The following is a 13,705-nucleotide window of genomic DNA, read 5'->3' on the forward strand; positions in this document are numbered from 1 at the left end:
TATTCAATCTCTCCCTATCCCAGTCTGCTGTCCCCACTCGCTTCAAGATGTCCACAATTGTTCCTGTACTCAAGAAAGCAAAGGTAACTGAACTAAATGAACGCCCCGTAACACTCACATCTGTCATCATGAAGTGCTTTGAGAGGCTAGTTAAGGATCATATCACCTCTACCTTAACTGACACTCTAGACCCACTTCAATTTGCATACCGCCCCAATAGATCCACAGATGATGCAATCGCCATCGCACTGCACACTGCGTGCTCAGCCCACTCCTGTACTCCCTGTTCACCAATGACTGCGTGGCCACGTACGCCTCCAACCCAATCATCAAGTTTACAAATGTCACAACAGTAGTACTGGACTGAGTGCTTGTAGGCCTATTGTAAGGCAGGTCCTCACCAGACATCACCGGCAACAACGTCGCCTATGGGCACAAACCAACTGTTGCTGGACCAGACAGAGCTGGCAGAAAGTGCTCTTCACTGACGAGCCGCGGTTTTGTCTCACCAGGGGTGATGATCAGATTCGCGTTTATTGTCGAAGAAATGAGCATTACACCGAGGCCTGTACTCTGGAGCGGGATTGATTTGGAGGTGGAGGGTCTGTCATGGTCTGGGGCAGTGTGTCATAGCATCATCGGACTGAGCTTGTTGTCATTGCAGGTGTAACAGTATAACTTTCATCCGTCCCCTCTCCCCGACCTGGGCTCGAACCAGGGACCCTCTGCACACATCAACAACTGACACCCACGAAGCATCGTTACCCATCGCTCCACAAAAGCCGTGGACCTTGCAGAGCAAGGGAACCACTACCTCAAGGTCTCCGAGCGAGTTACGTCACTGATTGAAACGCTATTAGCGCGGGCGACACCACTAGCTAGCCATTTCCCATCAGTGACACAGGCAATCTCAACGCTGTGCATTACAGGGAAGACATCTTCCTCCCTCATGTGGTACTCTTCCTGCAGGCTCATCCTGACATGACCCTCTAGCATGACAATGCCACCAGCCATACTGCTCGTTCTGTGCATGATTTCCTGCAAGACAGGAATGTCAGTGTTCTAGCATGTGTGGGACCTGTTGGATCGGAGGGTGAGAGCTAGGGCCATTCCCCCCAGAAATGTCCGGAAACGTGCAGGTGCCTTGGTTTGGAGAGTGGGGTAACACCTCACAGCAAGAACTGTCAAATCTGGTGCAGTCCATGAGGAGGAGATGCACTGCAGTACTTAATGCAGCTGGTGGCCACACCAGATACTGACTGTTACATTTAAACCTCCTCTTTGTTCAGGGACACATTATTCAATTTCTGTTAGTCACATGTGTCTGGAACTTGTTCATTATATGTCTCAGTTGTTGAATCTTGTTATGTTCATACAAATATTTACACATGTTAAGTTTGCTGAAAATGAACACAGTTGACGTGTCTTTTTTTGCTGAATTTACGTAGACATGGAATCACTTTAATAATGGAACGTTAGTCACTTTAACATACTGCTTTACCCATTTAATATACTGCTTTCTATTCTACTGTGTTTTAGTCAATGCCACTCCGACATTGCTCGTCCTAATATTTACGTATTTCTTAATTCCATTATTTTATGTTTATATTTGTGTGTACTGTTGGATCTAGGAACGCAATCATTTCGCTACACTCGCAATATCATCTGCTAAATATGTGTATGTGACCAATACAATTGTATTTGATTTGAGAGAAGTAGCTAGTGTACACCTGTTCAAAACCATCCTTCAGTGCGGATGATATGGTAAATCAGGGTTGGTTGGGCCTTGGACAGGTTTAACTTCATTCCATATGGGGAGGATTCGAGATTCCCATCTCGTTTTCTGCCCAATATCTATCCTAGTCCCATGCTCTTCAACCTACCTGTTTTTATTCATCTCTATGAGCGTCTCAACTCGCGCAATGATGGACGTTGTCGAACATCCAACCCCATCCATTACGTCTTTCAAACCGACCAATCACCATCGTCTTTAGATCCAAACCGAGCATCACGGTTAGTTGTATCTCTGTTTTGTGTGCCATGGACTCAGCCCAGTAATATTGACAATAGGGTGAAAAGAGATTACCCCAAATAAAACACTGTTTAAAGAAAATTAACCTAAAGTACAGAGGTGTGGTGTAAACAAGTGATTTCCTTCATAACTAGGGAATGTGATTGACTCAGCTTAATATTTTTATACATCCGTATTTTGTTATTAATGGGACTCGGAGGATTATTTCGTTAGAAGGTAAAAGGTGCTCGTGGGTTTGGCTGTCTAATAAAGGCCAAGCTAGCCTTTTCTGGTGTTTTTTCCGCTACTTGCGAGAGGCTACTTGTACGGGATTGGAAGCATTTTAGTTTAATATCGTCTAATACAGGATAACTACTTGCCACCGTCTTCGTTTCGAACCACAGAGCCTCAGAGGATCAAGGTAATGTACGATACGACTCATTCTCGTTCGTCTGCAGCTATCTTGTTTCGGGTACGTGTGGTTCTAGTTAGCATTAGAAGCTAGCTAGTTTCCATATCGAGAGATGTGTGGGATTAATGTCCAGCTCGTTTTCACAATTTGATGTCAGTAGGACACATATTAGAATACATATTTTTGTTAAATTAAATCGTTTTAATAATGCTAGATAGCTATACAACGTTATGTAACACACACAGTACTCATTCCTTCAACGTTCATGTAACTCGCTAACATTAGTTAGCTACCTCGCTATGACTGGCTGACGAATTTAGCTAGCTAGACAGGTAACGTTAGCTAGCGAACGACCCAACATCACAGCTGGCTAACCGTTAGCTAACTTTCTGGCGTTACTAGTCATTAAATAACGATAATCTTGTATTTTGCTCATATTACTACCAATATTACCAGTATTACATTATATTGTGTTAAGAACAAAACAGTATATTGTAAGTACACCTAGCTAACGACAAAAAACACTGAAGAAGACGCTTGTTTTTGGTGGAAATGTCGGATGGCTAGGTTGCTAACTAGCTAACGTTAGCACCAATTACTGTGATCTTGACTTCGCTAGCTACTATACGTGTTTGTTCAAGATAAGTAGAGAGTTGATGCTGCACCTATGCTATCCACTAGTTATTATTATAGCAATTATTATAGCAATACAAGCATTGTGTTACATTGGTGTTGACGGAATGTCTCAACAAAGGTCGTTAGCTAGGTATATTTGAGATGGATATGGATTAGCATGTGTTTTCACGCTCTCACTAGAGATAAGAGAATTTACACTCGGTTTCCAGCTGACAGGCGAATGCAGTCATTATGTTGTGGTCAGGGTGTGCTTCATCGAATTTATCATACCATGTTCCACCAAAGAAAGCATGGGGCAATTGGCTGGTCCATGTGAACAAATAAATGTTCTTAACTAGATTAATTGGCTGGTCCATGTGAACAAATAAATGTTCTTAACTAGATTGGTTTTTAATATGTATTTGTTTTATAGCTAGTTCGTTTAATTTTACCCTTGCGTATTTTAATATTTATCGGTGCATTTGAATCAATAATCGTGGTTAACCCGGTTTTAATAGACGTTTGTAGGCTAACTAACCAATGGTTTCCTAGATGTGCATAATGTTAACATTAATCCATTTGTTCTTGTGGAGGCTTGCCCAGAAGGTCAGGGCAGGTTCAGAGGAAATGTAATCATCATACATACATTGTCCCTGTTTGGTTGAGGAATACTGTCACATTTCTGAGTCTTGCCGTTTGGAATGAAGATTTTGACAACCAGTCTGTACTATTAGTCCTTGGACAGATGTTCTCCAGTGGCATATTTGGTGTGGTCTTTATTTTGTTTATGAAAGCATACAGATAAGGGTGGCTTAATTGAGATTTCATTTGAAGGCTGTTTTTTTTTGTTATTTCTGCAAACCATGTTTTTCTTAGAAAATGCTTAAACCCAGTGAATCATGTTGAACAATTTATTCACACTGTAGGTGTACATGATTGTGATTTAAGCATCCACAGGTGTGTGCCAGTGTTTGTGTCTCGTGTGTGTTTGAGTGAGCGTGCGTGTGTACACAATTTTTGTGTGTCCCACCGGGTCATTCTGAAGGGTTTTGAATGTCACATTGAGGAAGGTAAACATCATGTCCCAGCCAAGATAACTTAGCATCCAAAGTCCCCTGTATTTATGATGGGAGTAAGTGCCTATGCCATGTGCCTGACTGTAATATAGCCCAAGTCTTAGTCACTGTTCCCCCACCTTATCAGCCTTCTCTGGGCGCCTGTCAGTGTGGGCTTGGTGCATTATGGGATTGCCTTGTTTTATGATGTGCCTGAGCTCTGTGTAATCATTATAGACTATCAGGAATTGACCGGGTCATAATTTTATGTCATCTGTCAGTTCTCATGATTCAGTATACATTCGTTACTAGGAAAAGTCCGGACTACTGTCTAATGCCTATCCTCAGTTTAAATGCAGAATTAGGATTAAACTATTGTGATTATGATACCACTTCCCTTTCCCAGAAACTTTCTAGATTTTAGTTTTATTTAGCCATAGTAAGCAGGTCCTATTTTCAGGTCCTTTGCGCACCGGTTTACATGTACACTGAACAAAAATGTAAACGCATCATGCAACAATTTCAAAGATTTTACTGAGTTACAGTTCATATAAGGAAATCAGTCAATTGAAATAAACTCATTAGGCCCTAATCTATGGATTGCACATGACTGGGCATAGGCCCACTGGGGAGCCAGGCCCAGCCAATCAGGATGAGTTTTTCCCCACAAAAGGGCTTTATTCCAGACAGAAATACTCCTCAGTTTCATCAGCTGTCCCGGTGGCTGGTCTCATACGATTCCGCAGGTGAAGCAGCCGGATGTGGAGTTCCTAGGCTTGGTATGGTTACACATGGTGTGAGGCCGGTTTGACATACTGCCAAATTCTCTAAAATGACATTGGAGGTGGCTTATGATAGAGAAATTAACATTAAATTCTCTGGCAACAGCTCTGGTGAACATTCCTGCAGTCAGCATGCCAATTGCACACTCCCTCAAAGCGTGAGACATTGTGGCATTGTTGTGACAAAACTGCACACTTTAGAGTGGCCTTTTATTGTGATCGTGCTGTTTAATCAGGTTCTTGATATGCCATGCTTGTCAGGTGGATCGATTGTCTTAGAAAAGGAGAAATTCTCACTAACGGATGTAATCAAATTTGTGCACCACATTTGAGAGAAATAAGCTTTTCTTTTTGTGCTTCTGGAAAATGTCTGGGATATTTTATTTCAGCTCATGAATCATGAGACCATGTTGTGTTTATATTTCTGTTCAATATATATCCACCTATCACACTGACACTTTTGCACACACACTTGAACACACACTCACATACATGCACCACCCACCACTTATGTTGCTGCCATACTGTTTATTTTTTATCCTACAACCAATCACTTTCTCCCAATCCCTGCCTACATGTACATATCTACCTCAACTACTCCAGTATCAGATTCCCTGTACATTGTAAATGTGGTACTGCCACTGACCCTATATATTGCTTACATTCCCCATTTTTTTATTCTGCTTATGTGTTATTTCTTGTGTTTTTGTTATACTATTTTGTTTTTGAATACTGCACTGTTGAGAAGGGCTGGCACTGTACTTGTGCATGTGACAAATAAAACCTGAATAAAACCTGAAGCTATGCTGGAGGTTAATAGGGATTTTGCAGTATGGCACATCTGCTTGATCCCCTCATCAATTCTGTCCATCCTTTCGCTCCTGTGTTAAGTGTTTCGCTCCTTCGGTTTCTTTTCTGTGTTTGTGATTTGTTCTTCTGCAGCTCCCTGGCTGGTAATAAGAGGAGCTTTCTTGGGCCTGCTGATATTTGTTAACTTCCTGTAGTGTTGCTCTCTTCTTCCCCATTCTCCCTGCTCCCTCTCTCTCTGTTGCTCTCTCTCCCTCTGTTGCTCTCTGTGTGTTCTCCCTCTGTCTTTAATCCCCCCCAGCCTGTGTGGATGTCATCTGGTCACTTATGTAAGAAGCATGGGGGCTTTGTGCTGTGAAGCAGCAGCGGCACCCATGCCTCAACCATTAGGGCTTGTTGTTTGGTCAGTGAGTGAGCACTAAGGACTGATGGTGATATGTGTGGACTCTATTGCCATGGTGTACAGGTGATTGTAATGTGGAATAGCATGCACCGCTGTGTGCTTGGGTTTACATTTTCTGTAGCCCAAGTCTCCATTGCATCGTGGCAGGTGTTGTTTGCATGGCTTTTTGTAGGCTTTTGTGGCATGTTCTCTGGCTCCAGGGACTCACTTTGTATAATATTTGAATAGGCCTGTCCAGTTTTCAATGGCAAACTATCAAAATATTTTTCTGCGGAAAAGGACTTGTTTGTGCTTTCTAGATTTGGTTTTTCTGTGGTAACAGACCTGCGTGGTTATGCAGGTAAGCAGTAGGAAAGAGTTACGACCATCTGATTAACTATTTCACCCTTGGGTCAGTAAACAGGCTAATAAAGCCATAGCTAACAATGCCACCCATATTCTCAGGGCAGGCTACATGACATGATTGTGTGTCTAGTTTCAGGGCTGAGTGTCTTCAGTTTGCTTGCTATTCTCTGTCTCCCTGCCTGTCCCTTGACCGGTAATGTGTTAGACGTTGGATGAATTTGACCCGATGGATGGATTCTTGTTAACCCTGCTGCACCCCGTCTCTGTCAATGCTGTCCCTTACTCCGCTACGCTGTGGGTTTCTTCTTATTACACACACAGAGTCTGAGACCCGTAGTAATCCAATTATGAATTGCCTAAATTGGTGGATTAAAGGCGACGCTTATGCGCCATTTTGGTTTAGGCTGTATCACAATCGTCCGTGATTGGGAGTCTCATAGGCGGGCGCACAGTTTGGCCCAGCGTCGTCCGGGGTTGGCTAGTGTAGTCCGTCATTGTAAATAAGAATTTGTTCTTAACTGACTTGCCTAGTTAAATAAAGGTTAAATAATAAAACAAATAGTTGTAGTGCAGTAAAGGCTGTTGGTTGTGGTTGTGTACTGTGTCTTTCTGGCTTCCCTTCCTGGTGCTCCTAATCAATGGCTATGAGGCATAATCAGCAACACACACACAACACTGGACATTTCCTTAGCTTCCTCTCAGCACAAGAGTGTCTGCACTCAAATGACAACTTTCAACCTCACTAGCAGCATTGTTGCATTGGCAGTAGAATGGCCTTACTGAAGAGCTCAGTGACTTTCAACATGGCACCGTCATAGGATGCCACCTTTCCAACAAGTCAGTTAGTCAAATTTCTGCCCTGCTAGAGATGACCCGGTCAACTGGAAGTGATGTTATTGTGAAGTGGAAACGTCTAGGAGCAACAGCGGCTCAGCTGTGAAGTGGTAGGCCAAACAGGCTCACAGAACAGGACTGCTGAGTGCTGAAGCACGTAGTGTGTATAAATCGTCTGTCCTCAGTTGCCTTAATTTTGCTGTCCCCCAGGAAAAGTCAGCAGCTAATGGGGATCCATGATAAATACAAAAACAAACACTCACTACCGAGTTTCAAACTGCCTCTGGATGCAACGTCAGCACAATAACTGTCGGGAGCTTCATGAAATGGGTTTCCGTGGCCAAGCAACCGCACACAAGCCTAAGATCACCATGCGCAATACCAAGCGTCAGTTGGAGTCGTGTAAAGTTTGCCTCCATTGGATTCTGGAGCAGTGGAAATGCATTCTCTGGAGTGATGAATCACGCTTCACCACCTGGCAGTCTTACATATTAATCTGGGTTTGGTGGATGCCAGGAGAACATGACCTGCTCCAATGCAAAGTGCCAACTGTAAAGTTAGGTGGAGGAGCAATAATGGTCTGGGCTGTTTTTCATGGTTCAGGCTAGGCCCCTTAGTTCCAGTGAAGGGAAATCTTTACGCTATAGCATACAATGACATTCTAGACAATTCTGTGCTTTCCTGTTTCAGCATGACAATGCTCCCCTGCACAAAGTGAGGTCCATACAGAAATGGTTTGTTGAAATCTGTGTGGAAGAACTTGACTGGCCTGCACGGAGCCCTGACCTCAACCCCAAACACCTTTCGGGTGAATTGGAAGGCCGACTGCGAGCCAGGCATAATCGTCCAACATCAGTGCCCGTCTTCACTAATGCTCTTGTGGCTGAATGGAAGCAAGTCCCCGCAGCGATGTTCCAACATCTAGTGGAAAGCCTTCCCAGAAGATTGGATGCTTTTACAGCAGTAAAGGGGGGGACCAACTCCATATTAATGCCCATGATTTTGGAATGAGATGTTCGACGAGCATGTGTCCACATACTTTTGGTCGTGTAGTGTATTTGCACATGAACACTGTCTTGTTTTTTATGTGTTGCTACATGTTAAGCAGAGACTTACAACTTGTTATCTCCCCTCCTACAGCAGGGCTATGTCCTCGGCAGCCACCACACCTCCATCTGTGGACAAAGTGGACGGATTTTCACGGAAGTCTGTCAGGAAGGCCAAGCAAAAGCGGTCGCAGAGTTCGTCCCAATTCCGGTCTCAGGGCAAACCCATCGAGCTCACGCCCCTGCCTCTGCTCAAGGGTAAGTGTTTAATTTCGAATACCTCAAATCTTCCCACATAGTCTCTTTCCATAACCCTCCAACTAACCTTCATGCTAACTTGTGAGTGGTGTGATGTGGGAGTGTGTTTAGTAGTGAATGCTGATACCAGCATGGTCGGAAGAGAGCAGAGATGTCATCGATTCTTGTTCATCCCTTCTCTCTGCAACTCTTTTCATGAGCCAATGTGAGCGAGTGTATGTTTATCACAGTCCCTGTGTCAGGGATGCAAACTCGTCACTTTTGACGATATTTGCCGTTTTGAGCTCAAAATAGGTAATCCACGTGAATCGTGTAGATCCATAAAAATAACTTTTGTGGTGGTTGAACTACAAAAGAGAGGCGCGAACTGATCTTCTCCCTGATCACCACCAGAGATACTGGATATAGTGATGGGATGCTTGTGTCTCCGCCCTTAACAATGGGATACGTTGTCCACAGAGCGGAACGGCGGGCTGTCAAGTTCCCGCCTGTTCCGCTCTTTTTAGGGAGGGATAATTCACGGGCTGCTGCGTTGTCACAATGGGAACTCTTTCTAGAGCACCTGGTTAAATTGTTCATAACAGTAGGGTGTTAGGTGACGCGGCCAACAATGAACGCTATACGATAATAATACATTTAAAAAACGCAGGCTAATCAAATCCATTTAAACTAAATGTCAATAATGTGATCATCAAAATACATAGTAAATCATTTCAAAACACGAACATGTTTTCAGTCTACATGGTTAATGTAGTGAGAAATATGTGATTATTGTAAAAGTTTGCGAGTGCATCATTTACAATCATCCTGAATTAAAATATGGAATAATTTTTGCCATATTAAATTATTTTATATGTGCTATTTTCCTTGATGTGTGTTATTACACAAGCTCATGTTCTGAACACATCAAATAGGGGGAATTACTCATCCCTTTTACATCAGACTGGTGGTGATTAAAACAACTCAATCTATTTGTGGGCGGCAGGGTAGCCTAGTGGTTAGAGCGTTGGACTAGTAATCGAAAGGCTGCAAGTTCAAATCCCAGAGCTGGCAAGGTACAAATCTGTCGTTCTGCCCCTGAACATCCACTGGAAAATAGCATATATAAAATAATTTAAGATGGCAAAAATTATTCCAGCCAGGCCGTCATTGAAAATAAGAATTTGTTCTTAACTGACTTGCCTAGTTAAATAAAGGTTTATAAAAACTTTTTTTTTTAAATGTTGTGTGCACTTGTATGATTGTGTGTGGGAGGGGGTACACTGTATGCTACTGACCTTAATCCCCAAAAACCCAAATAACTGCCAGGTGTGTGTTTGAAGAGGGTGGTGGGGTGTCTGTGTTTACTTCTGTATCTATGCCACTCGTATGTCTGTATTTTATTTTGTGGGGCACATTGCGCCCCACTAAACTAATGCACTGCCAGGGATAGCTGTCACTTTGGTGTGTGGGAAGAAGGAGATGACACACTGCAGCAGTGCTAGTATGAAGGTAGATCGTATGGAGTGTAGGGGAAGTCAGGATTTTGCTAGTGTTTATCTATTGAAAGGCCATGTAAGGTTAGTGTTGACTAATGGCATAATGCTGGTGAGCCGGGCACAATCAGGTGATTGTCCCATGGTCCTGAGTTTACATATCAGCAAAGGTACTGTATCATGTTGTTTTTGAGAAACTTGGTGGATCACAGGTTGACAGGCTACTAGGTCCAACGCTCTAAGTGGGCTTACGTGGTTTTGTAGGCACATGTTTCATTGCAATGCGGTGAAGATCTGGTTGGAGAGCTGCACTGCTCTCTGCTTCCCATGTTGAAGGAGTACGTTATGGTTTCCCAGGTGCGTATCTTCACATTTTAAGTGAATTCTAAATTCTTATTGGATAAGAAAAATGATATACTATGCCTACTCTCTGGGTCTCATCAGTTGGATGGACATATAAGCAGAGTATTTGCCCTTAACTGCAAACCATCTCTCTGTGTGGTCATAAAATAGTACAATTTTCCTTTAACATGCCATAATTAATTCACAGGGCAGCCAAACCATTGTCCACAAGCAGCTTGAAGTGATCACCACATTCATGGCATGCTTTCTCAAGGCTGAGCATCACCACACCTAAGAAGCTCATGGAGATGAACTTCATTGACAAGATGCTGCCCTCCAGAGAATTGTATGATGGATCAGTGTCTGAGAAACCTAAGGCAGAACATCCAGGACACCCTGTTCGTAAATGTATAATAATAATGAGAAATTAACCTTAAAACACTTTTTTTTGCTGGGTAAGATGTTTTCATTTACAATCTATTTTGTCAATGTTTTCCAGATTGTGCAAATGTTTCTTAATGTGGTGAAGACTGCATACATGACAACTGCAGCCTACATGCAGAAGAAAATGCCCCTGGACAGCATGACCCTGCAATTGCTCTCTGCACACGACCCAGTGGTGAGAGGCCATTCACAGACTGGCATCCTGTTGAAGCGGCTTGCTAGGATGATGGACCACCCAGTTCCACCCGAATTTCAGCCTCCACTGGAAGTCGTGAAGTTTAATGTGGATTCTACCCTTCCCCCTTACAAGGATGGTGAGGACAACATGGTCAAGTGGTGGGGCCTGAACCAGATTTTACTAGTGTCTCTCTCCCTCAATCTTCCATGGTCCTATTGTGGAGTCTTCGTTTAATGTGATGGGAGACATCACAGCTCAAAAGAGCATGAACACGGCTACCTTCAATGCAATTCAGACCACCAAATATATCCACAGGTCCAGGAGTCTGACTGCCTTACAGATGTTCCAGAGACATGATGTCAAGTTGAGCAAGGGACTCTAAGTACATCCGCACTGCAGGAAGGAAGGATAAAGCTCAGAGACAGGAGAACCTGATGAAGAGGGAGGGATATGGTTGCCAGCCAACATCCAGTGCCCAGCAGACCAGGAAGACTGCAGTGGAGGAGGAGAAGCAGGCCAGACTGAGGACACAGCTGAACAAAGAAAAATAGCAAAATCATTTTTAGTCGAAGCTAAAAGGAAGGAAGCTAAAATGTGGATTGTAGGTGGGTGTAGGCTAGATGTGAGTGATAACCTGTTACTGTTTATTTTGAGCTTCAAAATAAAATAATCTTCTTAAAAATGAGTTGTGTGTGTGAGTTATACTGACAGGTCAAATTCTACAAAGAGGAGACTGAGTTGTGCTTAATGTTGGCTAAGAATTAATTAAGCAGATGGGTCTAGTCCTCGACCTTCACCTTGTAGTGCTTCGTTAAACCCACTGGAAAATGTATGTCCCCAAGAAAATAATCAAATCCTCACTCTGTCTGGGGAGACTTGAGATTTATCATGACATGATAACCCATAAACCAAGACCAAAGAACCCAACCCCCTTTTCTACCCCAGGACATTTGTCTATTTGTCTATTGTGGTTTGAAAGGTTAGGAGTATTGACAGTATTCCACTATGTATTATGCACTTGATACTCTCTGAGAATATGCAAATTGTATGCAAAAAAAAAAAGCCTTTTTGGAACGTCACCAGTTTGCACCTCTGCTCCATGCTCGTGTGTCGTATACGCCAGTGTGTGTGCATTCTGCTGGTGGTACGTGAACTGCATGCCCAGACTGGGAGGCAGCCTGCTGCTGATTCACAGGTGGGGTCAGTCCTCTCCTGCCTGCCTGGCTCTATACAGAGAGGTTGAGACTAGAGTGACGGACGGAATGCAGCCTGACAGGAACCAGTCTCAGCCAGGGTGTGTCCCTCCCTCCTGGAGGTCTGTCTGCCATGCCAGTGACCTATTGGGCGTGGGTGGCATCACTTCACTGTCCTCTCTCTTCTCCACTCAGGGCCACTCTTTACTGTGTTTGCCTGGCCGTGAGTGAGTCACACTTTCACCATTACCAGCCAGTGCCGCTGCAGAGCAGAACACAGCAGAGCTCTGGGTGAGTAGGGTGCAGTAGTTGCTCTGCACCTGCATAATAAAAGGTGCAAATCTGATCTGACATACTATGATTTCCTCATCATATTGGACACCATTTTAAATGGTTAAACCTAAGTATTGTTGTCTTTGTAAGTGCCTTCTTAAAATGTGATTCCATTTTCGTGATAGCTTGTTCCCTGTAATCTCCTCTTTAATTCAGGGGACGAGCACTAGAGCTCTGCTCCCCTCCCTGAGCCCGACGGACCCCGACATCATGCTCGGGCCAGGCAGGGCCTGTTTTCTTCATCAATAACAACAGTACGGGCAGGGCACGGGTACACTAACATTTTGAAGCTCAGCCATTAGCGTGTGATGTGCTGCGCAGTACAGTCATATCTGTTTAAGATCATAACATGGTGTCAGAAGTGATTCAACCTCACGACCAGAGAGATTATTTCACAAAAAAATAAGAATGTTCCTTGAGTTTTGTCAGAGTCTAGCGTGACGAAAAGTAGCTAACAGCTAACTGCTCTCTCATGTCTCTTCATTGAGCAGAGCAGCCCAAGCGGAGCCGTTGCTATGGATACTCAGAACCGCCATGAGCAGAGCACAGGGAGCGAGTGACCGAGGAGCAACAGCAAATAGATTTACTAACAGAGGAAGTTATTTCTGGTTTCGAGCAGGGCGGGGCCTTAAATTTGGCAGAAGCAATCAGGCCTGAACATCGTGGACATGGGTAGGTGTTCGGGCTTAAATTCACGCCCGTTCATTGCTCTAACGAGCACATCACCACAGTGAAACGCAGAACCTTAATACATTGAAATGGTATCTACCATCCTGTGACGTGATCACAGATCTGACATGACTGGATTGATGAAAGCTTTGTGAAACCCTCTGATTTCACCTCTCAATTTGTGTTGGATCTTTGCACACTTGGGAATACTTACAAGGAGTAGAGGAAGGATGCATTTTCAAACGATTGTAGTCGGGTCTGGGACCATGTAGACAACAGGAGGAAGTAGCTGTTGGCTGACTGAGGAGGTGTGTGTAGTTGCCTGGTGTTAGGTGAGCTGCACTTATTCTATCCAACCATGTGGTGGCGACTGGCGACGCCTCAACCCTCCGTGCGGCACCAACACACGCACTCATCTATCATCGACTGACTGACCTTTGACCTCTAAGGAGGAGCACTCTATGTACGCAGTCAGTGAGAGTGAAGAGACTGTGAGGGTGGCC

At 43.9% G+C, this 13,705-nt stretch overlaps 1 protein-coding gene and 1 long non-coding RNA gene across 2 annotated transcripts in view; both read left to right on the forward strand.

The window, feature by feature from the left end:
* The first annotated feature begins 2,014 nt into the window (after nt 1–2,014).
* The window catches only part of ppp2r5eb (protein phosphatase 2, regulatory subunit B', epsilon isoform b), a 34,020-nt gene continuing 22,329 nt past the window's right edge, over nt 2,015–13,705 (forward strand). Inside the window, exons 1-2 of the mRNA XM_035743022.2 lie at nt 2,015–2,432; nt 8,405–8,568. Coding sequence (XP_035598915.1) covers nt 8,412–8,568 — 157 coding nt within the window. The 5' untranslated portion in view covers nt 2,015–2,432; nt 8,405–8,411. The remainder of the gene's footprint in view (nt 2,433–8,404; nt 8,569–13,705) is intronic.
* On the forward strand, nt 8,602–11,683 carry LOC118362588 (uncharacterized). The gene is made up of 3 exons (XR_004821244.2): nt 8,602–10,400; nt 10,594–10,783; nt 10,885–11,683. It is a non-coding gene; the product is annotated as an uncharacterized LOC118362588 (long non-coding RNA).

This window comes from Oncorhynchus keta, chromosome 29 (assembly GCF_023373465.1).
Source record: "Oncorhynchus keta strain PuntledgeMale-10-30-2019 chromosome 29, Oket_V2, whole genome shotgun sequence".
Taxonomy (NCBI): domain Eukaryota; kingdom Metazoa; phylum Chordata; class Actinopteri; order Salmoniformes; family Salmonidae; genus Oncorhynchus; species Oncorhynchus keta.